The sequence below is a fragment of the Sinohyriopsis cumingii genome, unplaced genomic scaffold, assembly GCF_028554795.1.
Source record: "Sinohyriopsis cumingii isolate HCF-2022 unplaced genomic scaffold, ASM2855479v2 utg001110l, whole genome shotgun sequence".
NCBI classification, from domain to species: Eukaryota; Metazoa; Mollusca; class Bivalvia; order Unionida; family Unionidae; genus Sinohyriopsis; species Sinohyriopsis cumingii.
Genome location: NW_028315961.1, coordinates 460,981 through 488,331, shown reverse-complemented (window position 1 = coordinate 488,331; position 27,351 = coordinate 460,981). Strand labels below are relative to the sequence as shown.

General features: G+C 35.7%; 1 protein-coding gene across 1 annotated transcript in view; it reads left to right on the top strand.

The window, feature by feature from the left end:
* LOC149772828 (hemicentin-1-like) overlaps positions 1-27,351 on the top strand; it is a 212,041-nt gene that overhangs the window by 39,945 nt on the left and 144,745 nt on the right. Inside the window, exon 6 of the mRNA XM_089947228.1 lies at positions 2,906-3,217. Within this exon, the coding sequence (XP_089803354.1) occupies positions 2,906-3,217 (312 nt within the window). The remainder of the gene's footprint in view (positions 1-2,905; positions 3,218-27,351) is intronic.

Genomic DNA, 27,351 nt, shown 5'->3' with positions numbered 1-27,351 from the left:
GTTTGCTGCAGCTCAAATCCATTTACACATTTTTCTTCTCAATTCAGCTGGTGACTAGAGGAATAATGTTGCAGTATGTCATTTGGTAGGTCATCTAATTTGTAATTCAATTGGTCACTAGTGTGGCACCCAGCCAGATGTGTTCGGCTTTGCTGTTTTGCATGTCTTTGGGAAAAAGCTAAGATTTCTACCTTCATGTGCAAAATTGTTATCGATTTACAATCTGTCTATTTTCCTTCTCTCATAGACAACTTCTTTAATATCAAGATTTAAAATGTAATTAAATCTTTCACCACTTACATAATATCATTCAGGCATGAACACTTGTAATAAAGATTTGCCATTTGTAAGATTGAACATGCAATGCATAATTATCAAGCTTTCCATACAGTATGATATACTGTTGGATCTATAGTTGTTTGCTATAATTTATGTATCACTGAAACCAAAACAATAATCTGCCAATCTAGCCTTTGTTATTGCCTTACATTATTCCTTCCATCAGCGCCTGCATGGTACCATTAGGCTGGTCATGTTTTAGATCCAGATGTAAATTATAGTTTTATATCATCAAGATCTTATCAGAGCTCTACTTTGAGCTAAATCTATTACAATTCTTTTCTCAATTCAGCTGCTGACTAGAACAAGATTGTTTCAGTTGGTATTTGCTGTTTAAGCATGTGTTTGAGAAAGACATTCCCTCTCATTGCCGGAGCAAGTTAAAGTCGGGAATATTTTACAAATACCAAACCCCCCCACTTTCACTTCCAAGAATCAAATGAATAAAACTAAACTGACTAAACTGCTTGTTTTTCACATCAAGATCACAAACTATGCTATATTTTATACCAATCTTTAAAAAAAAAAAAAAACCTCATTGCATGTGAAAAGTCTTTATTGATTTACAAGGTGTATAATTTTCTTCTTCTGGAAACAACTAGTTCTGTTATCTCTGCTACTGTCATATCTGTTTACAAGTTTTACTTCACTGCACTGGCTGTTTAGTGGATAGTGTCCACCTCAGATGTTCTAGGTCGCAGGTTCAAATCCCAGCTGAGTCATACCAAAAACTTCACAAAATGGTACTAACAGTTTCCTCATTTGGCGCCCAGCATTAAGAGGTTAGCATTATGACTGTTTGTTCTGGAGTTAGGATAATATGACTGGGTGGGACGTCATGCTACATGTTTGGGGCCTCCTTGTTATACATCACTATAAACTGTCACACTGAGACATCATATCTGCAAAATTGTTTAAGCTACTTTACAAATCCTAATTACACACAAAAAATGTCATTACAATCCAATACAAATCATATGTTTTTGTTTCAAGCTTGCAACTTTGTTATATTTTATTCTCCCGATGCACAAAAAACTGAGACCTCTTCCGTCACATAACAGATCTACTTTCCTTCTCTCTGAAACAACAACTCTTACTGTCAAGATGAAAACGAAATGAAATCTTTCAACACTTAAAGGATATCATTCTGGAATGTTGGCTTGCAATACAGATTTGTCCTTTTTAAGACTGAACTTACAAAACATAATTGTCAAGCTTTCCATGCAGTGTCGTATTCCATTGCATCTGCAGTTTTCTGCTTTAGTTTTTCTTATAATTGAAACCAAACTATATACAGTATGTACAGTATGTCTGAAGTGAGCTTGTGTTATTTCCTTACATCATTTTCCTTCCAGTCGCGTGTGCATGATGCCATTTTAGATCCAGATGTAAATTATAGGTTTATCTTGGAAGAGCTTGTCTTTGAGCTAGATCTTTTATATTAATGAGCAAAATACATTTGAAATGGATTAAAAGTTTTCCATGAATTAATTACAGATTCTGTTTGAACTGACAAGTTAAAACTATCAGTAATATCAAAAGTACTCAATATGACTATTTCTTAATCAAATCTACTTTAATACTTCAACTGTGTGTATTAGGGTTTGAATATTATATAATAATTACAAAATAAGTTTTTAAAATGTTCTCAAACTTGCATCCAAGTGGGTTGCGTTTCTTCACATCATTAGTTAATGCAGATCTTTTATCCTAGCTGGATATATATATATATATATATATATATATATATATATATATATATATATATATTCTTCTGAAGATTTAATGGTGATGTGGTTTATATCTATAACAGTAACTGTTGTTTTCAGCACACAATCTTAATGAAGAACATTGTTGTTTGGAACAACAAATTTACCTCTCCGACTGATGTTTTTTTGTTGTCATTTTAGTCCAGCATGCATTTTGGTTCAACTTGTTACATATAGTACATAAGCCATAAACTGTTTTGTGAAAGGCTGTTAATTGTGTTTATTAATTTACAAAATTTGCGTAAAGTGTAATAAATGCAAACCAACATAAATGCAAATCGCATTAACATCTTGAAGTTTTAGATCATTGAAAAGGTGCACTTTATGGAAAATAAAATGTTAATTGTTAGTTCCTGTGCAGCACTATACAACTTTAGTTTCCGTGTCATTAATCATGAGAACATAGGCAGAAGTTTTAGAACCGTGAAAAACAAAACAAACTTCAGTTGGTAGATCCTGTGTAATATACATTTTTATTTTCCATGTTATTAATGAAACGATAACACCCCATTACTATACAAGCTATTAGTCACTTTATTTATGCTATATTTCATGTAGAAATACCATTCTAATCATCATCTGAATTATTCTGCATGAACAGAGAAAAAAGAAGCTAACTAAAATCTTCATACTGCTTGACATCATAACGTTTAGGAATTTTAAAAATATATTTTAAAACTATTTATAAATAAGTCTTTCTAAATTACAGTGTACAATTTTATAATGATACCATACTTTTTGCATAATATGCAACCAGATGTTTTTCTGATGACATGAATATTGTGCAACTTTTGTAGTGCCCATTGATTCAGTACAGCTGAGGAATGGCACAGCATTAACTTTGAATGAGGGACAGTTGGTTGTAATTGTTTGCGAGACTGGTGCATGCCGACCAAGTGCTGCCATATATTGGATGAAGAATGGTGCAAACATTACGGACTCTTCATCTGGTGTTACTGAAATTAATGTTGGCAATGACATGTTTGTTAGTAGGGGAACTCTGAATTACACAGGGCAAAGACTTGACAATGGGAAAAGTTTGAGATGTGGAGCATACAGTGAATTTGATAGAGGCCTGGCTTCGGAAGGCTTGACTGTCACCATTTATTGTAAGTTTTGCAGTCAATAAATAATGTAGTTTTAAGATAGTCGTACATATTAGGGTTCTATTTACAAATATTATACACATGAAGATCACACAGAACATTATATGTTCAACATATCCTAAGTCTTGCAGTTGAGCTTCAGAGAAAGAGATATTTTCCAACTTCCTCGTTGTAAATATTTGGGTTTTATTTATTGCAAATTAGAAGATTAAATCTGGATTTGAATTCCTTGCAAGTTAGATAGTTTTAACATATAATGTTCAGTGTAATCTTCATAAAGTAATAGTTTTAAAGGCCTATTGAAATTCACTTTGTATTCTAAGTAAACAAACCTTTTGTGTACTTCATTAATGTGGACTTAGGATTATGAGAGGTCAAGTCTGCAGGAGTCACAGTACTAATTCAGACCTTATAGTAAACTGAGGGAAACGTCATTTGCTATAAATTTAGCAACTTAAAAATTTTGGAATGCTTATGATGATACCTTTTTCTCCTTCCAATACATTCCTTGATAGCGTTAATGTTAGGATTATAAACCCTACTACCTCTCAAATCCAGCCTTTCCACAGACGAAAATTCATATTTTCTGTCTATAATATATATAGACAATAAATCTTTGCCATTACTTCCTGCTGTCTACATATGGCACTAATGTATGTTTTCACTATGTGAAATAAGAACATCATCCACTTCCCCTACCAAAAACCAAGTTGATATGTGTGCTATCTGTTCAGTACGTTGTTATATTTGGATGTAAAACCTTAAGTATTATTCCTCAGGCGGTTTACTTTATTGATTTCATTTTGATCATAAATATGTGAATTTTTTGTTAGCTTTGTGGACTTAGTTTACATCTCTGATCATATGGCTCTACGTGGCTTCATTGTATTAGAATGTCTTGACATTCAGTTTTGCGCACAGCAACAGAGAGGGTAAACATACCTATGGCTTTAAAGTCATTTATGAAAACAAAAACTTCATACAAAAAATACGAAAAATATAAGCTTTATAACATCAAACTGAAGCCTCTAATGAAAACCAAGAGTTCCTCTAATTGGGTTAGTTTTTGTTATTTTGTTATTGTCATTCGTGTTTTTCTAAAGTTTAATGCATGTCTTTCTCTACCCGTACGGACACTCATTTTTGGTCGAACCCTCTCTTCTGCTATATTGTGCAAGTAATTAAATCATTATTGTATCACTCTCTCAACCAAAGAGAGAGAATGATACAATATCAAGGCCTATACGATACACTGACCGAGGAACATGCAAATATATTGTTATAAGTCTGTGTGGGGTTGTTCTTGAAATGAAGTTTTATATTTAATCATGTCCATATCTCCTGAACACCAAGTCTGATAGATATTTCGCAGAGTGTATCAACTCCATTAAACACAACTAAAATATTGCAGTTAACTTTGATCACTTTAGGTAATTGTGTATATCAATGAGTAACACATATAACATCGGTGTTTTATATCTGCCTCGAGAAAATATCCGACCTAGATTTGATTGTTTGTCAAGCATTACTACGATATTATTAATAAATCCATCGAGGCCATCCACAGATGGGGCTTCATAAATATTGGTGATAAAATTAATATTAACATTACCATCTTCATCCAAAAAATTTGCATTTTTATTAAAATCTTTTAGTACATTGTAGCATCTCTGATCATCCATAGATGACGCCACTAAATTAAATTTATCCCACATGAGCCATCTCATTATCAAATTAAGCAGTAATTGTGTTTTACCCAATCCGAATGGACCTATTATTATCATTCTGATGGAATTCGGTAGTGCTGAAATATGTTTTACTAGCTCTTTCTTTTGTGTCGCTGAAAAATCACTGACATGCATGTTGTAGAAATATAATAAATAATATGAATTTATATTGTGTTATATGCAGAGCATCCACCACCCACAAGTGGATTAACAACAATAACAGCAAAAGACTATAAAAAAAACTTGCACTTACAGGTAAATGTGTAAAATGTGGTACAACAAATATAAATCTATCTCCCCGAAACAGTCAGGACAAAATGTTACTCGTGGTGATATAGCCGCTTCATTAGGAAAATTACCAAGAGCTCCATGAACTAGGTATCCAGGAGAAAAACATCTTCCCTGATATAATTATTGTGGTCCTAGAAGTCGACTTGATATCCGACTTAATGAGCGAGATCAGCCAAGACCTGGAGAGTATCCAATAGCTTCAATTGATCCAGCATGACACGTTCATGATATAGCATATACAAATAAGGATTTACAACAATGACATATTGCAGATGTGAAGTTGATTCACTCGATAAATTCCATACAAAATAAATGTTTCAAAGATCATTAGCTGATTGGTTAGTAAGATCGGCGATGAAAGTTAAACTAGCATTAGGGGCTGCTAATTAATCAGCCAGTTATTGTTATTATAATGGAATCGATTCATTATAACCCAAGAGGATATTGGAGGGGTATAGCAGCCATTAGTAAATTTGTTGATGCAGCAAATGTTACATGTTCAGTTGCTGCAAATTGGTTAACACGACAGGCAATATGGCAAATTTAGCTTCCACCACCTCAGAAAATTTAGCATGCACAATTTGATGTCAATAATCCTAATGAAGTTTATAAAGTGGATATTTTATTTTTACCACATGATACTATTAAAATTGGTAGACGTCAATTATGTACAAACAAATATGCGTTAGTCGTCGCTGACGTTGCAGGTAGATATAAAGAAACAGAACCACTGTCATCTAAAACAGCAGCTAAAGTTGTATATGCTTTTGAACGAATTCATCAACATTGACCCTTGCGATAGCCACAGTTAGTACAGATTGATCCTGGCAAAGGACATACAGCACTTCATATCAGTCGGGTAATTGTTGAACGATTTAATAGAACACTTGCTGAGCAGTTATTTGGATACCAATATGCGAAGGAAACAATTCAAAAAGATATGAGATGTCGCAATTGGATTACAAGATAACCAAGTGTGATAGCTGCATTAAATAATGAAATTACTCGTGCAATTTCTATGAAACCTATTAATGCAATCACAAAAGACATATACCAATACAACGACAGGACTTTTTAAAACAACCAGTATTAGGTAATATGACTTTGAGATATTTAAATGAACCTGGTGAACTTGAAGGTGGTAAAAAAAGAACAAATAATTGTATTTGGAATGTGAAGACACATAAAATGTAGAGTGTAGTAAGATCCAGGGATAGACATGCAATCACCACACAAGATTCAATTGCTCCTCAACGTGGATTTGTATGTAAACAATTACTAGTAATTCCTGAAGACTCACAATTACCACCACGTTCACCTTTGTAAACTAGCACCTCAACATGGATTACATTCAAGACAGGTCAGCGTCACATTTTCGCGTGTATGACCAAAATTAATATTAATACTATCAACAGTAAATTGTTGTGGATTATTATTTGAATATTGCTACAATATTGCTGTGTTACAGCTTGCACAATCTTTATTTTGCTGTTTTTCCAGCGTCATGATAAATTCAACATTATGGCGCAATTAAAGTTGCATTTTTTTTGTCACACAGTTTATAACTAACCAGTTTTATTCTTACTACATCATCGCTATTACCAGCAGCAGTATGATTATTATTTGCTGCAAAGTTTATAATAACCCTCCGCAGCTGAGATATTTTTCTGACTTGAGACACTGTGTGGAAAACTAACTTTGACCATTCAGTACGATCATCAATAATCCAGAAATAATTAATCCTTGTGGCGAGTGAATCGCTATAGCATATCCTAGAGTCCATGGAGTTTTGTCCATGACTCTGTCAGGCATTAACACGCTCTCAACAACAATGACAAGAACCTAACCAATATCATTTAACACAAGATTTTGTTTTTCTGATGATCCTGCAACTTCAATATTTTGTCGTCGCCTATCTGCTGGTTGAAAAGATAATGGTACAGGTAGATTTGAAAATGTTTCTTTATCTAATAAAAATAATTGTTGTTGACGTGAATCACGAACTATCTTTCTACTTGCAACTATCAAATCATATGGTCTCTAAAAATTCAAAAAATTCTTAACAGGAGTTTCTGAAATTATTTCGCGCATTATTTCACAATGAATTTTATTTGGACGTAGTCTGATTAATTTATCTCAACTCTCTTAATTCTGGATCAAGTGGTCTATGATCATCAGTTATTTTCTCATAATAATCAACAAAATTCTTTACCCACTTGTGTGGAGAAAATCCAACAAAAGGTGCTGGTTGACCATGATCGCCGCACATTATTACATCAGTATTTTTTGTCAACAACCAATCAAGAAATAGTCTTTCCAGTGGCATTGTACATATTTCATCACAGATAATAATGTTTGGAATATATTTCTCACCCATTCGTTCAGGAGTCCATGTATCTTCCTTCCAGGGGGCTCCGAGTAGCCGAGCAGCAGAGAGGGTGAACAGACCATAGAATTCCGACAAAACAAATAAACAAATAAATCATCTCGTAGAAAGGTCCAGATTTTACAAATGAACTTTCCTTGAGATGTTTATTTTTGCAATGACTGATTGTGCTAATAAAACCTCAGTTTGAAATAGTAGCTGAAAAAATAAAGTACTCTACGTGTTTATTTATTTCTTGTTTATTTTTTTGACGACCAACGTTGGTAGGTACCCTCTCTGCTGCTATTAATTTACCACCATACCAAGTTTGATGAATATTTTTCAACGCGTTCTCGCTGTCGTTTTTCCTCATCTGTTTCATCTTCATCTGAATCTTCGGAATTTGTTCTATGTTTCAAGTAATATTCAAGTTCTGATGGTGGTTTTTCTATTTTTGGATTTATGTTCTTTCTTTTTCTGTAATAGTTCATCAAACTTCGATATCGATCTCCACCGCAATTTTTGCAAATCTGATATAATCCTCTAACGCCGTTGTTACATCCAACACATCTTCGTGGACCAGCATGAGGATTTTTCTTTATAAGATAATTATGTTTCTTGCAATATTCTCCACGGCACCTTTTGTTGCATTTATCTGTTGTTCCTTGACGCAGCCACGCACAGTTGTTCATTATATTAATGATATCTGTTTAATTCAATTTAATTTTATCATCACCCCTGTTACCCAAATATTTTATCAATACCCACACGATATCTTGTTCTTGGATCATGTAAATTTATTGTTATAAATCCATGCGGGGTAGCTTGCGCTCGTGAGAAGAAATTTTTGAATTTAATTATATCCATGTCACCACCACACCAAGTTTGATGAATATTTCGCAACGTGTGTGTGTCTACGCCATTAAACACAACTAAAATGTTGCAGTTGTCTCTGATCACTTTTGGTATTTGTGTATATCGTTGAGTAACATAGATCACGTCTGTATTTTTATGTCTCCCTCGGGAAAATATTCTGGCTGGATTTGATTGTTTATCTAGCATCACATCGTCGTATACAACTAAATTATTAATAAATCCGTCTATGGAATCTACGGATGGTGCTTCATCAATATCGGTTATAAACTCTATAACATCATTATCCTCATCCAGTAATCGTGCGTTTTCATTGAAATCTTTAAGTACATCATAACATCGTTGATCATCAACGGATGGTGCTACTAAATACAACTTATCCCATTTCAACCATCTCATTATCAGATTAAGTAATAATTGCGTCTTACCCGATCCAGATGGTCCTATGATAATCATTCTGATGGAGTTCGGTAGCGCAGGATGATGCTTAACTGGCTCTCGTTGCCGAGTTGCTGAGAAATCAATTATATCCATATATATTATAACATGAATTTATATTGTTTACGCTGTAAAGTTAAAACTCCAACTATTGATTTAGCTACAGTTACAACAAAAAACAAAAAAATAGCATACGGTGGAAAATGTTCTGTATGCTGTAGAAAGAAATTTTCGTTTTTACCTAATAAGCGCGGTGGTGATATTGCTAATTTGATGTCAAAGTTTCCAGGTGCTCCATGGGCTAAATACAGCGGAGAAAAACATCTACCAGGATATAATTATTGCGGTCCTGGTACTCGACTCGATATCAGGCTCGATAATCAAGATCAACCAAAACCAGGCGAGGAACCAATAAATGCTATTGATCAAGCTTGTCATGCTCATGATGTAGCTTATAAAAGTCAAAATCTACAAGATAGGCATATTGCAGATGTAAAATTAATTCATTCATTAAATTCTATAAAAAATAAAAATATTAGAGAATCATTAGCTAATTGGTTAGTAAGATCCTCGATGAAAGGTAAATTAGCGATTGGGGCTGGTAATTAATAATGGAATCAATTTATTATTCACCGAGAGGATACTGGAGAGGCAAAGCAGCAATTGGTAAACTTGCTGATGCAGCATCGGTTAAACATTCTACTGCTAAAACGTGGTTATCTAAACAAGCAATATGGCAAATTTATCTACCACGTCCTAAACAAATTCAGTACTCGTATTTCGATGTCAGTGTTCCTAATGAAGTTCATCAAGCTGATATTCTGTTTTTACCGCATGATACTGTGCGTGGAAAAACGTACAAATACGCGCTAACCGTAGTTGATGTTGCAAGTAGATATAAAGAAGCAGAGCCGCTATCGGCGAAAACATCATCTGAAGTAGCCGATGCGTTTGAACGAATTTATCAATGAGGACTCGGACCACGGGGTGGTCTGCGATGGCCACAGCTACTACAGGTTGATCCTGGTAAGGAATTTCTTGGTCCAGTATCATCGCTGATGAAACAACATAATACCAAAATACGACGAGGTCATACTGCAATTCACCGTGATTAAGCAATTGTTGAGCGATTTAATCGAACACTTGCTGAACGGTTATTTGGATATCAATACGCGAGGGAATTTATTCAGGATAAAAGATCTCGTGAATGGGTTGCAAGATTACCAAACGTGATAGCTGCATTAAATAATGAGATCACACGAACAACCAACATGAAACCCATTAGCGCGGTCACAAAAAAAAATATACCAACACAACGGAAAGATGCTGGAAAACAAAAAATATTAGGTGATGTCACAGTCAGATATTTATATGAGCCTGGTGAACTTGAAGGTGGTAAGGCGAGAGCAACTGATCCTATTTGGAGTGTTACCACACACAAAATATCTACCGTGACAAGATCCACTAGAAGAAATGTAGGCGTTTCTAGACCTGCAATCTACAGATTAGATTCTGCTGCTCCTCAACGTGGATTTACACGTGAACAACTACAAATAATTCCCGCGGATACACAACTACCGCCGCGATCACTCCGGTGATTTCGATCACTTAACTAGCACCCAAGGTGCCTGCACCCCGATGTCGATTACACTCAAGACAGGTTAACATGGTATTTTCTCGTGTATGACCGCGACTATTATCTTTTCTATCTACGGTAAATTGTCTTGAATCATTACTCGAATACCGCCATAACATTATACAATTACAACTGGTGCAATGATTGTTCTGCTGTTGTTTTAACTTAATAATAAATTCAACATCAAGATCAAAGTCGCGTTTATTTTTTTTGTCAGATTGTTTGTATCCGATTAATTTTTTTCTTATTATATCATCATCGATGATGTTAAATTTATCAACGATTTCAGGAATTATGATTCTACGTAATTGAGATATATTTCTGACCCTCGATACCGCCAAATAAACTAAATTTGACCACTCGATGCGATCGTCTACAATCCAGACTCGTGTATCAGAAATAGATAATCCCTGAGACGAGTGGATCGTCATAGCGTATCCCAACACCCATGGAGATTTGTCAGCGCATAGTGCATCTTCGACCACACTGATATCAACGGCGACAATATCATTTAATACGAGAATCTGTTTCCTTGACTCTGTCTGTCCTGGAATATCAACATTAATATTCTGTTTTCGTGTATCTGATGGTCTATAACATAACGGAACGGGTAGTTCTGAATATTGTTCTTTATGTAGTTGAAATAACTGTTGTTGTAAAGCGTCTCTGATTATTTTTCTACTTGCTACGATCAAATCGGTGGGTCTCCATGAGTTCAAAAAATCACTCATTGAGGTCTCTGAGATCACTCCAAGTATTATTTCACACTGAATTTTGTTTGATTGTAATCTGATTAATTTTTTAAACTCCTTCAAATTTGCATCAAGAGCTCTATGATCATCATCTATTTCTTCGCAATAATCAACGAAATTTTTTAACCAATCATGTGGAGATGGTCCAACAAAAGGCGGAGGTTGACCATGATCGCCACACATTATTATGGCGGTATTTTTTGTCAACAACCAATCAAGAAACATTTTTAATGTATCCAATGACACCGTGCATATCTCATCCCAAATAATTATTTTAGGTATATATTTTTCTCCCATTCGCTCAGGAGTCCATGTATCTCCGCGCCATCGGAAGAAACTATGATACGTGCACGATTGTACTTGCCGCTGTTTCATCTCACGTGCGAGTCTATGTGTGGGTGTCAGCACGATTATATCTGAATTTCTAAAAACATTAATCGTTCGAGTTGTTTTGCCGCATCCACCAGGTCCATTGAGATATACTGTCTTATATCTAGTTATTGGATCACTCAACGATGGCGCTTTCGACATTTCTGATATTTTATTACCCTTACGATAAAAATCTCTCATTGGAACATCTGCTGATTCTGTATAATTGTGTAATAGTTCCTTTTTTATTCTCCACGAACCCCATCGTTCATCATTACTTGTAAATTTCATAACAGATTCTAAATATTTACTTGAAATATAAAACGAATCTGTTGCGACTCTGACTGCGGTCTCAGGAAATCTATTAATCATCGATAATAAATTTATAGAAACATAAGCCAACATGGAAGATCTTAGATGAGTATATTGCGGGGATACGTCATTTATGTAACTAACGATCGTACCTAATTTTGTTCCGTCGGATAAATAAACACTCTCTCGATTTACAAATGTATTTTTCGCCGTTGTATCAGCGATTATAAAATCGTACTCGGCATCATCTAAAATTAATCGTGCGTGATGTCTTTTATAATCATATGCACCACCTTGAGTAAATTTACCTATAATTTTTCTACCGAGATCTTTTGCGGTTTTGAGTTTATTAGGAATATCATCTTCGGAAACATCCTTAAACTCGCTAATAACTTCAGAATCTGACATGGGCAACCAAACTTTGGTCTGTGCATGATATGATATAATTGCCTCACTGACCACCAACGATGTCAGTATCGCACAATCTAGCATATATCGCAACAAAACTATAGGTGCCCAACGTTTTTCACAAAAATGTCTGCCAAACCAAACATAACAAATCTTGTGAAGATTTTCGTTGAGCTCGAACGACTCAATACAGGCGAATCCAGTCAGATCAAAATCAGGTAATGGTCCATTAATTGCCACTCGCGTCATCTCGTTTGTTGGGTGACCAAATCTTTCAAAGTACACAGAACAATCTCCGTATCCCAGAAAACTTCCTGGATAACATGCAACCATATCAACCGAAATAACATCATTGTAATTGTATTTGGTATTCCATAATCCGCCATGTCCATATTCGATGCAACTTGCGCGTACGTCCTCGAGTAAATCAAATCGTGTTGGTTTCCATGAATTTCGTTCTCTGGCGAAATGAGCCGCAACAGATGGAACGGTAAAACAATTAGTTAGTAATTTGTCAGTATTTTCCGCGTGCTTGCACTGTAAAAACGTCGCAAGATTTTTCATCTCGTCATGGAGGGATTCTGTGCGATATATTTCACCGTTCGGTTTGACAAACTTATCAAATTCACCCTCCTCATTACTTTTGAATAACCATACCGATACAGGATCGGTTTTACTTATTTCGTTGATAAAATCAAACATGCTATCTGCCCCAGAATTATCTGCCCCAGAATTATCTGCCACAGCCATATCTGGGGAGTAAAATCTAACAGTTCGATCACGTGGAAATATTGTTACCGCGTTAGTCCATGCGTGCGCGTTATGATCGATAATATTTATTGGAGCTCCCTTCGATTTATATTTCGACTGGTACAGTACTTCTCCCGTTATTGTCGCCACAGTTATTGGAAATTTTAATATTTTTCCTAACTCAGCAACATCTTTTATTGTAGCACCGGTGTCCTTAACTGAATCAGCCCACGAGTTTATTTTTTCACGCCTTAAATCAGTTAATCCATTTCCACGCATCGCGTTTGTAAAGTGTTCTATTACTCGTTCAGCTACACAATTTAACCTTGAAAATTTCATCGGCGCTAGTTTATCAACGTTAGGTTTTTTATTTATCTCATAAATTCCATAAATATCCGCCGTTACAGGATACGCTCGCTCATAATACGGTTTATCAATACCTGTCAATAGACCCGGTCTGGAATTTTTACTTAATATGATAGTTTTATTATTACCAAGGACAGGATCATATTTGTCACGGATAATCCAACTATCTGTTTCTGTTAATACAATAAATTTTACTCTGAAGAAATATTTTTGATTGCCCTCGTATTCAGCGATGTAGTTAATGATAGTTGCCGCTTGCTTGTCATTCATTGTGGCGTCCGTGACAAAGTCAGTGTTGCATATAATCTTGAACGTTGACCATGTATGAGATACACCATCCGTGTAAAATTCTTTCTTGGCGTCGTGAATTTTCGAGATCAAACTTTTATTTTTCGGATCAACCAGATCTCGCACTGGCAAGTCAGAAGATAATCTGTCAAGGTTGAATTTATACTTAACAGGCCTAGTTTGGGATAATCTCTCAAACTCGTTCATATAATTAAAACAAATATTTAAATAAAGAAAATTATATATATATATATACAATGTCCCAATGCAGATGGTTGATGATCGGCTCGGTAAATCGATGCAACAAATCCTGTAGAAAGGAATTTTGTTGGATGCACTCACAAAACATACGACGAGGAAGTCTAGGACCAATACCATGTCTACGGTGTGGTATTGGAGTGCGAGGAAAGACAGAATTATGTGGGAAGTGCGGCGGGAAACGGTTCAGAGAACTTAAAAGATATTATGACAAAAAAAATAATAGCGGTGAAAACGCTATAAAATCCGTGAGGGATTATATATCAAGATTTCAGACAAACAATGATTTAAACATATAATATTATTATAATGGAGCAAAATATATTTGTCCCACATCCTGTCATAACAAACTATGAATCAAATATTAATGGTGTCATCAGACACTGCAAGTTAAAAAAACCAGTTGGCGTTGTTTCTAATACTGGCTATCTAAGGTTCACATGCGAGGGGGGGAAGAAACATTATCTATGTCATAGATTTACGTACGAGTGTCACAAGGGTTTGATCAATGATGGTCTTGTTATTGATCATATTGACGGGGACACTCAAAACAATAATTTATCCAACCTTCGTGTTGTCACATACAGCGAGAATAATACACGTGGAAATACAGGAAGATATAAGACAATCGGAAAGAGGGCGGTAATTTCCACAAACATAGAAACCGGTAAAGAAATTATGTTTCAGTCTATGAACGCGGCTGCGACATATTTTGATATTAACTCACGTGTGGTAAAATACGTCGCAGATAATATAACCAGATCTACTTTCTCGAAAAAATATAAACAGAAAATTATCTTTAAGTATCAATAACTATCATCACCACATTATTAACTATCATCACCACATTATTAACTATCATCACCACATTATTAACTATCATCACCACATTGAATTAATTTTTTTAATTTATGTCACAGTAGGTCCTCCATACACTACTGAATTTTTGATTACATAAGGGGAGATTACTTTGTAATATATAGTTTTCTTCGTAGATGGTTGGTTTTTTATGATCGTAATTAGTCAGTTTAACTAATTACATCGTATAGTGCCGACGAACCTAACTCATTAGACCCATAAGTATTATTTATGGTTTTTAAATATTTTCCCATCATACAACACATGATAATGTTATTGATCCGTAGGAAGCTGTGTGTAAACAGAAACTGTTGCTCATTGTAATCGACCTGCAGTTGTGTGTTCACTGAACTTACATTCTGGAAAGTTCTTTGACTGGTGCATTAATGCCACTGTATTATTGATTCTCAGTCTACTTGGGAAACCCGCTACAAATACAGAAACTGTTGTTTATTGATTCTCAGTCTACTTGGGAAACCCGCTGCAAATACAGAAACTATTATTCAGAAACTGTTATAAATACAGAAACTGTTATTATCCAGAAACCGCTACAAATACAGAAACCGTTATTATTCAGAAACCGCTACAAATACAGAAACCGTTATTATTCAGAAACCGCTGTTTACTGTAAATATTGGTTCCTTAGCTATATAGCTAGCTATATATTAACTTCCAAAACATATGTTCGTAACAATGTTTGATAGCTCGATCAGTATGGTATTGGACTGTGATGCTCGCGGTCCAGGATCGAATCCCCATGGCTGACAATTTGTCGGTGGTGCGCATAATTGCGATTTTTATAATAGTGGGGGGAACCGCAAGAACCCCTCCGCTCAGCAAAATTCAGCCACAATATTGACTTGTGGTTGATACCTATTTTTCGTATCACCCACTGGATTAATTATTATGGGTGGGTTTTTGCTGAGCGTACCTTAATTAAGTTATATGTTTGTGCTGTCCCAGAAACATCCCGACGAACTCGAAGGGGTTCTGGGATATTTTTTTTTTATTTTAAAGATTTATATATTATATAATGAACCATGAAAATATCAATGATGTAATTGTCGCTATTAAAAAATTGAAAAAAGATGGAATTAATATATCTGATGAACTTAATCCTGAAAAAATAGTTTCTGACTTTGAGATTTTACAAGAACGTAAAACCATGGTGACACACACGCTATCATCTGAATACAGGCTCATGAAACGGATTCAATCGGCAATGTTTCAGTCGCTAGCTACCGTAGAAGATGATCATGTGAAGGAGTTCGTTCCTCTTTCTACCGCCGTAGAAAGAATTAAGTCGTTATTATCCCACGAGTATGAGGCAAAGAAAACGATTAGTACCCGTATAAGACTATTAAGAAAAATAATGTCAGAGAGTAACCCCGTTACTGGTGAAACGATCCAGAGTAACCTCGTTACTGGTGAAACGATCCAAGGTAACTTCGTTACTGGTGAAACGATCCAAGGTAACTTCGTTACTGGTGAAACGATCCAGAGTAACCTCGTTACTGATGATAATGAAAATGAAAGTTTTGGTAACTGGGGTCCATGTCAACGCTGACATGTGTATTGGTAGTCAAAGTCAAGAAAGTTCTAACCTTGTCAAATTTGTTCCTAATAAATTTTATTTATTATAAATTTTATTTATTATAAATTTTATTTATTATAAATTTTATTTTTACTGAGGATTTTTTTTTTTTTACTAAAATCAAGAAAAATGCACAAATTACTTGATTCTGACGGGGTAGTTGGTAGTCAAAATCAAAGAAAAATGCACGAACTACTTGATTTCTGACGGGGTAGTTGGTAGTCAAAATCAGGAAAATTGAGCAATTTCGTTGTATTTTAGTAAAAAAAAAAATAAAAATCTCAGTAAAAATAATATTATTAATAAATAAAATTAATTTATAATAAATAAAATTTATTAGGAACAATTTGACAAGGTTAGAACTTTCTTGATTTTGACGGGGTAGTTGGTAGTCAAAATCAAGTAGTTCGTGCATTTTTATGTTTCTGAGGGGGTAGTTGGTAGTCAAAATCAAGTAGTTCGTGCATTTTTATGTTTCTGAGGGGGTAGTTGGTAGTCAAAATCAAGTAATTTGTACAATTTCAGTAAAAATCAGGAAAATTAATATTATTTTTTTTTGTGATAGAAATTTTAATTTTACTTTCATCGACTAGCTTTTTTAGTTGCCTAGGCCGATTAATTTGTACCAAACACAAATTTGTGCCAGTAATAATAAAATATTTTTTTAAGTTGATCGAATTTGATTCTGATCTCTGTTACAAATGTTCTTCTAACTGTTAAGAAATCCTCGTGTGTAAAAACCCTCCACATAAAGATCTACAACAAAAGTCCTTAGAAATCCTTAAGACGGAAGTCTTACGACGGAAGTCCTTAAACAGAAATCCTTAAGACGGAAGTCTTTACGACTTTACATACAGATTTATTACAAGCTCTTCTTCACGTATGTCAATCAAGCGATTAAGGTGGTTTGTGAGTTTAAAATTGATTCGTGTTAACATATTATTGTGACACCGCAAATACACGGGATTAGTTGGTTCTTGCACGATTAAATTTCCAGGGGGAACTTGTGGTGTGAACGTGTACAGGATGTATCCTTGTTGAGCTTGATTTGATCTTCCGAGATCTATTTGATAGCTGCCATCGATTACGTCACAAACCAGATTGACCGCGACCGTCGATGTTATATTAACGATCCGCGGAGATACGTGTCTTCCGCCGCCGTGTGGATCATTATCATGTCTAAGAACAGTTGGAGGTGGAATTAATTTTCTCCATGCATCGAGTAGTTTAGGAAAAAACTCATCAATGACATCATTGATAGATTTTCTTAACTCGGTTACACTATACCCGGGAAATTTAAAATCTGGTACATCGGCTTCTGTTAATTTATATTTTTCTAACCATTTATGTACATCAGGATTTTTAGGTGATTCTAAAAGACTAAGCATCGCCTGAACTATTCGGTTATTAATATATTCCATATCTGATATAAGCTGATTTAATATTTCCACACGCGTGATGATTTTTTCACGCGATGACGCTGATATGTCAAAAATATGTTCGTTAAAATATTGATTTAGTTGATCTAGTTGTTTTTTACACTCTTGATTGATTTCCTGAAAATATTCAATAATCGTTTCTCGATAAAAACCCCTAAAATGTCCTGTTTCTCCAGGATTTTTAAAAAACCATGCCTCAATTTCACCGAAGAAGGTAAAATCGTGAAACATTGATTTATTTTTTATAATACGTAGTTGTTCCCCGTATGATGGATTAATTTCATGATATGATTGTCTATCCGTGACATAATCAGACTTTTTCGGTTCTGGTGGTATCGGTGTTATCGGTGGTGATATTTCAGGCCAACCTAGTACGGATCTTATCGTGGACTGATAAATATCAACGGCATAATCAGGCGAGTTTATTTCAATCGTCGAGGACAACGTCGGCTCATGAACGTTTATTGATATTTTTGATTCTTTTCCTGTTATTGATTTTATTCTACGCGCAAATTCCTCACTGATCTCTTCAATCTGGTAACTGCCGGTTGGTATTCCAACAACAACCCAGTCAGGTGTTCCATCGGGTTTGTTCTTGTTAGTAAATACAAGCGAATTATTTGCTGGTGTACCATTAAATGATTTTGATCTGATATTTGGCCAGCTGTAATATACTCGTAATTGTGCTAGTGCTATTTCTTTTACTGGAATTGCAGTAGGAAAATTAATACTAAATTCAGGATTAGTTGAACTTACCAAGATCATCGTTATCTTTGGCGGAGTTGTGTTGGTCACGATCTGCTGGAGTAATTCTGTCATTATTGATACTTGTTTCTTTAATACCTTCGTCGTATATTTTGGTTTTCATTGAAAATTCGAAATCAGATATAATTCCATCACTGAGACTCGCTGATAACAACGAGGATAATTTCGAGTATGCTACTGTCGCTGTATGTAATTTTATTTTGTAATCGGATAACTTTTCGTTCGTACAAGTACATATTTTTTGTGTGATGATACCAAGCACACCTGCAATAGTTGTTGCTGCTGAAATACAAATAGTTACAGCTACTGGTGCCATCGTTGTCAACGCTGATAATATTACACCGGTTCCAGCAACAACAGCGGATACTGAATAAACAATCACATCAACGATAACCAATCGTCGTCGATATTTTTTTACTTTTACTGTATATTGATCGACTTGATCTTTTAGCGCAGCCTGCCATTCACGTGCTTGATTGTATCTGTATTGTGCACCGTCCATATATATTTTTATGCAGTAACCAATTGAGGTGTTTCAGCTACAAATTCCAAACACCACCAGAAGGATGTTGCGGTTAATTTCTTATCATCTGCTTCCAGAATAAATATTTCTTCGGTTCCGCTATTTAATACAACAGATACAACCCCGGAAAACCTGTCTGTGGAATGACGCCATGGAAACGTTGTAAATATTTCAAATTTTGCAGCACTGAACACAGATTGCCTGTACACGCCAGTGACTGTTGCGGTATATTTGATAGTATTATTTTGCTGCGACCATGTTGCAAATCCCGATGATACCGTGCATACGATGTTTGTGATATGCCCGGGAGTTATTCCAGCTGGAATTTTAATCAAATTGGTTTTGCTGACAATCTCAGGAATTCCCGCTACGACGTCTTGCTGTGTTTGTTTGATCGTGTCTAGGTTATTTTTGATATCAACGAGTTTCATGTCAATGGCGCGTGGAGTACCGAAGAATTTATCTATGGTATCATCGATTTTTTGAAAATTTCTTCGAAATCTTCCAAAAGCTCCTGCGTGAACGTCATACTCAGCCCGTAACGTGGATAATTTACCGTCTACGGTGCCATAGTTGACATCGACGTATTTTTTTGTTGCTGCGTCTTCGTCAGATGTTGGATCTTTTAAAACTACTATTTTGTTCCCGTTCATGCTAAGTTCACCTGTCATTGTGTCACCGGTGTTTCTCACGCGATTAGCAACACTTTTTGCAATTTCATCTCTGATGGTTTTAAGTGACATACTTGAATCTCTGATTTTGCCGCTATCAGTAAACACGGGAATATTATCTGTAACTGCACCAAGTACTCGCCGGACTATATCATTCCATTTGATATTGCTGGTTTTTAGTTTACCATATCGATCTTGAAAAATAATAACTTCATCTGGGTCAACTCCAGCAAGGTTCATAATATCAGCGAGGTCATCTTTAGTCGCATACTTTGACAGATCAACGTCGGATTTTATTTTCTTACTAGTAGAAGATCTTCTGTAAATGTCAACCATTATAATAAGATCCGTTGTTTAAAATGCTTTACGCGCAACATATCGGTTGCTTGTATAATCGTGCACGACTTTATGTGGCGGCTTGGATGATTTTGATATAGCGTCGAGTACATTAATTACTTCACGGCCGCATATTGGCGGATCTGTCATTGTTTGTGTGGGTAGCGTTGAATACCAAACTTTGGAACCTCTAGTTGTTGCGTGGAGTGGTGCGACATACTTGATAAATTCAACAGGTGGAGCTAACCCGTACGAATCAAAATAAACAATTCCACGTGGGTCAACCGCGTTTGATACCCAATGAGTACCGGGTCCAGAACGTTCATCGAGATTAATAATACCTGTTTCGAGTTTATTCGGTTGTTTTGGTAATTGATCTCGCATAAAAACACCTCTAAAGGCGGATATTTTTAATTTTTTAGCAGCATCAAGTAAATCAAAATTTGATGATGGAACGTCTAACGAAATGACCCTGGAAGCCTTAGGCCTCTCCCCCAACGAGATCCCGGTAATCTTAGACCGCGTCCCTTTTTTTTGTTATATCGTCCACCAGTAACTTTTTCGAAAATTTTTTTACCCGCCGCTCCAGCAACACCTCCAGCAGCACCTAACGCAACTGCTTTTGCTACGGCTGGAGCAGCCGCAGCTAGTAATGCCGGAATGGCCGCAAGAAATGGGAATATACCACCCGTTTTAACCATGTCTTTGATGGCGCTCGGGGAGAGATGGAATTGAACTCCAGTTTTTGATTCCAGAGCCTTATTGAAATGTTTAATCTGATTATTTGTCAACGATAATTTGTTTGGACCACCACCAATCTGATCTCGTTTTAGTGATATTTTAGTTCCGCATTTGTTGGCGGTTTTTGATTGAAGCTTTTTTACCTGACCAGGAGTCAGAGTAACATTAACATGACCATACGACATTTTTATATAAAATATATTTTTCTAAATAACACGATTAAAGATTTTCCACCGGTGCATCAACGATCCTCATTCGACCACTGCCACCTTCAAGTAACATGGCCTTGTCGCTAAGTATGACCGCGATCGCTCTGTAAGGACCATAAACAACTGGTGGACCAGCCGCGATTTCTGGCAGGGCATTAACACGAGCTCGAAAGTGTATATCAACAACAGATTGTTTGGATAAATCAAGATGTTCTAGTGAAAAATGATAAATCGGATATAGACCTGTAAAATCTAGTTGTGATATTTGCAACCCGGTATCTATATTTTGATCACGTCCCATGAATGACATTAAACGATGATATGCGCGCGCTACATGATTTTGTGCATAATTTAACAATATATCCTCGGATGGTTCTTGATGTCCATTTATCCGTAAGGATACTTCACTAACTCCAAGGTTATCAAATATCATATGTGAACGTTCTTGATTATTCGTCCGAGCATTATCTTGTAGTGCAATAAAAATATGTCGTGGTGCAGAAACACCCTGTTGTGATGCTATATGCCATGTAAATAAACCATTAATATTGCTTTGAGCAGCATCTGTGGTTACTGTTAACCATGATAGCAATGATTTACCACCTTGATCCATAAAAGATAGTAATTTTTGTTCCTCAGTAATAGATGGAGTCATTACTGGCATCCACAATGAAAGTTTCGATATATTTACTTTACCCTCGGCAACACCAGCACCTCGCCAGATTGCATCATTATCATCACCTTTTCTTACGAGCACAATTGTGTGTTTAGCTCCAAAGATGACTTTTCTAACATTTCTGCAAAATCCAAAGATGTGAGATAATGGAATTGCACACGAAAAATTTCTATCATCTCCTGACAGCGCTGCTTGGCGTGTTGCAAATCCTAAGTTGAAAGTCGTGCTATCACCTTTTACAATATCAAAAGCAGCAGCTGGTCTGGCTGCGTGTTCAAAGTCAACTGGTTGTGGATCAGATGCAGTATCTTGCGGTGTCCGTATTTTAGCATACCTGATATGATCAGCGTTGTTGGTAATATCCTTAGCAAACATCATTGTTGGACCAGCTGATCTTGTAAAGTCGTCAGAATATCTCGCCAGACCAATTATTGTTGTAGCAACGTCGACATCATTCTGAACTGATTCAATATTTTTTCCATCAATCATATATGTGGCGCCACTAAATAATGCCATGATCCCGTTGTTGACAAAACCAACACGCAAATTAGCAGCATATGCCGTATTAGCTACAACATTCGTTACAAGTCTACCTTCTACTTCAATAAACGCCTCAGCGGGCAAGAAATATCTACCTGTATCATGAACCTGTAATTCGATTCTCCCCCGCTGATTTGGTAGTCTTGCGTCATAGGAATAAAATTGATAATCACGTACTGACTCGTACTTTAGGACAGGTGCCTCCATATCAAATGCTTGGTCTGATTCGCGCCTGAACATTTTTATTATAGTTACCATTTTTCCAAATGATGACCATCGTCGACGAAGACCACTTCCTGCTATTAAATTTGCTGTTATATTTTTTTCTGCTTCTTCAGATATCGCCGCTAGTTTTTGATTTGCAGCCTGATTTATTATTTTACTTACGTCTGCGGGCATCACCTCAGTACTTGCCAGTTTCACCGGTGGTTGTTGTTTTCGTCGCAATAATCGTGCTAGTCTTTCCTTGATCGCCGAGAACGCCTTACTAGCAACATTGACAATTGCACCAGGAGCTTTATCATGAACAATATCAATAGCCTTCATCGATAATTGTTTTGCAACAGGTGCTACTTTTGGAGCTATCCTCGTGAATAATCCCCGAATGACATCACCAAGTCCATCTCCGTAAATAACACTATAGATTGGTAATCGTGAGTTTACCGCTCTAACCTGTGTGGGTTTACGATGATTATCATGCACAATCATCTTATTTTATTTACCATTTATCTAACAACTAGTCATCAACGAGCTCATCAATAAGTTCTCGGTAAACGCCAATATCCATGATACCACCTTGAAATAGTCGCCGACAAATATCAGCTGCTTCATTGGTTATTTCTGGTGAATTATTTCCAGCTCGTTTTCCTCCTATGAGGACTTCTAACCGTGACACATCATTGATGATATTATCAGGACATAAACCACGTCCTGTTTTAGGTTCATCTTGAGGTGTTTTAAATACTGGTGGTTGCATTACCGGAGTAAGTACTTCAGTGGTGGCCGGGGGTGAGTCACCTTCTCGAAATCCATGTGGTGAACCTGTCGGTGTAAATGTCATTTTCGGTGCAGGAATTTTCTTCGAGGAGGGTGATTTAAGTGACTCTTTAGCCTTTTTAATTTCCGACATCAACCTTTGCTGTGGCGAAGAAGATTGTTGTTGTTCTATTTGTTGCAGAGGTGGAGGAAGCTGATACTGGGAGGACTCTCCTTGTTCTAGTTGTTCCCGTCTCTCTCTATAAAGTCTTTTTACTTCTTCTTTAAGTCCTTCAAATTCTGAACCTCTAGCTTGTTTTTTGTTGTAATATACGCGATATATCCATTTAATGAAATTATCATCATTTGTTTTTTCATAACGGGGTTTTAAAATACTAGATTTATTAGATATACTATTTAATATTGCTTCAGGTAATCTCTCTCTTTCAGTTTTTCTAATTTCCTCAACAACTCCTTCGTTAAATTTTGCAATTAATTCTACGTTTTCTCCTGCTGGTTTGGATTTAGATGCAAGTTTTTTTCTCACATCGGCGACTTCAGTACGAAGTTTTTCAATGCCTTCAAGTATTTCCTCATCAACAGGTGGAGGTTGAGCTGCAGCTATGCCAGTTGGAAGATCTCGTAAAATCTTCTTTGTCTGTTTAGTTCTCGCTGCTATTTTTTCAGCCTGCACCGCAGTTTGTTTTGATACCGGAAGAAGATCTTCTTTGATGACAGTTGTAACTTGTTCAGTAGCTGCAGTGACGGGTTTAAATAGTTTTTTAGTGTCTTCTTCAAACTCAACTTTTGATTCTTGCTGCGCTTGCAGATTTTTTCTAAATGAGTCTCTGACAGGAAGAAATTTTTTAATTGTTTCTAATCGTTCTCGTGCTGTTCTTGCAATATGAGATTCTGGATGTACCATTTTATTATAACATAATAATTTAATTAATATCAGCAGAAGAGGAGCAGCAGAGAGGGTACCTACCAACGTTGGTCGTCAAAAAAATAAACAAGAAATAAATAAACACGTAGAGTACTTTATTTTTTCAGCTACTATTTCAAACTGAGGTTTTATTAGCACAATCAGTCATTGCAAAAATAAACATCTCAAGGAAAGTTCATTTGTAAAATCTGGACCTTTCTACGAGATGATTTATTTGTTTGTTTTATTTGTTTTGTCGGAATTCTATGGTCTGTTCACCCTCTCTGCTGCTAGCCGAGTGGTCTAAAGCGTGCTCTGTTACGGATCACTGCCATCTCACCTCTGTCTGCGTAGGTTCGAGTCTCGGATTTGGCCAATGTGGGTATGTGAGAAAGCTTGCCAGTAGCTTCTCGAGGGTCGGTGGTTCTTTCCGTGGATTTCTCGGGTTCTTCCTCCACCATTAATACTGGCCGCCATGTATAGCCTATCGTGTGCTGAAAAATGGCATTAAACCCTACAACAACAACAACAACATCTCCCTTCCATCAAAGTAAACTATGATAAGTATGAGATTTAGCTCCTCCGTTCATTTCCCTGGCGAGTCTGTGTGTAGGGGTTAACACAATTATATCAACATAGTTTAAAGAATTCGGACGAAATAATTCGATCACACGTGTTGTTTTTCCAGAACTTCCTGATCCATTATGAGAAACAATCTTGTGTCTAGCTACATTATTATATACCGATGGTGATCATGATAATGTTTTTTGAATATTTTCACAATAAGTATTTTTATACTTTGCATCACCTGTTTCATCATAACCGAGTAGCTGTTTTTTTTTTTCATTCTCCATCCAGTCCATGATGATTCATTACCAATATTTGGTTGTTTTAACAAATCTGCATGTTTCTTATTTATATAAAATGAATCCGTCACTACTCTGATGGCTAATTTGTGGAATCTGTTCACAATCGACCATATATTTATTGAAATGTACGCGAGCATCGAAAGTCTTGAATATACTATGGCGAGTCGCAAATCAATGTAATTCACAATTGCACCTAATTTTGTTTCATCTGACATGAAAGCTGTTTCTCTTCTAATACATATGTTTTCATTTATTGCATCGGTGATGATAAAATCTACTTTAGTATCATCAATAACTAACCTACAACAGCTTCGTTTATGATCACGTGAACCGCCTTTCCTGAAACGTTCTATTAATCCTTCTACCAAGAACCTTTGCTTTTCTATTTTCATCTTATCTTCATCCTCAAATGGATGCAATTATTTTTCTTTCTTCAGGTAACCAAACTTGTTCTTTTTGGATGATACAACAATAATATTTCACTCACTGTTAATAATAATAAAATAATTGAATCAAGCATATATTGTAACAATACCGTTGGTGCCCACATTTTCTCTGGAAAATCTTTACCTAACTAGACAATACAAATCAGTTGAATATTTTCAATTAAATGACCTTATTCGTGCAAAACCTGTTATGTCAAAATCTGTTAGAGGTCCGTTTACAGAAACCTGAATCATTTCTTGGGTTGGATGTCCGGATTTATTAAAATATTCCGAACATTCTCCCATTCCAAGAAACTTCCAGGTTAACCTGCTACTATATTAAATTATATCGTATTTCTGCAATCGTATATGGTATTCCATTATCCATCGTGTCCGTACTGGACACAACTCGGTATTATATCATTGAGAAAATAAAACCTCGTAGGCTTTCACGAATTTCTCTCTTTAGCAAAATTTTTCGCGATTGATGGAATCTTAAAGTAATTATTGAGTAACTATTCAAGATCATTGGTGTATTTTGGCGCAAGATCTTTTATTTTTGTTTGAAGAAATTCTGTTCGATAAAATTTGCCATTAGGTCTTACAAACTGATAAAATCTTCCGATTGTATTTGATACAGATTATTCCATCAGATTTATTTGATTTGTCATGATTTTCTTCAGAACTCTGAAATAGCCATGCCGATACAGGATCGGTTTTACTTATTTTGTTACTAAAATAAAATATGTCTCCTTGGTAAAACTGAACAGTTCGATCTGGTGGAAATAGTGTTACTGCAGATTTCCATGCATGCTTATTACGATCAATAATATTTATCAGAGCTCCTTTCGATGAATATTTTGATTCGTACAAAATCTCTATTGTTAACGTTTTTACTCTTATTTGGAATTTTAATTTCTTTCCTAATTCAGCAACATCCTGTATTGTAGCTCCATTATCCTTGACTGATTCAGTCCATTTGCTGTTTTTTTTTTGTGGTTTTTATCATGTCGTATATATTTATTTTCATGTAATTTGTTTTGTAAAAATATTTGATTACACGTTCGGTTACACAATTTATTTTCGAAAAATAGATTGGTTTGAGATCACGAATGCCGGGTTTATCATTTAGGGGATATATTGCATAAATAACTGCAGTCACAGGATATGCTCTTTCATAATGTGATGTGTCAATACCAGTCATCATTCCTGGCTTGGAATTTTTATTTAATGATACAATATTTCCAGTGTGAAGACGGACAGCGAAATGTTTGTCATGGATAATCCTAGCATCGTCTCAATCACAAAATATATTTGATTATTGAGATAATTAATAATTGTCGATGCTCGTTGGTCATTCATTGTAGCATCAATAACATTTTTATCATTGCAAATTTTTGAATGTTGACTACATATGAGATGTGCCATCTGTTCTAAATTATTTCTTGGCATTATGAATACTTCTAATCAGAGTTTCCGTCGGATCAATCATAGCTTGTCTTCTTGGGTCAGGGGTTTTTCTATTCAGATCAAATCTAGATTTCGAATGCTCAGTTGTAGATACTATCTCAAATTCTTCCATATTGTAATTAACGCAAATAAAACCGTATTTGAAATGTGGTGTTTGGGTTAGAGGGGAAACTTGGTTCTGTGTGCAGTGTGGTGGGAAAAAATGCAGAGAGCTACAAAGATATTATGATAAAATAATAACACCGACAATAATGATAAGGTCGTAAGAAACGCTGAAGATTATCTCTC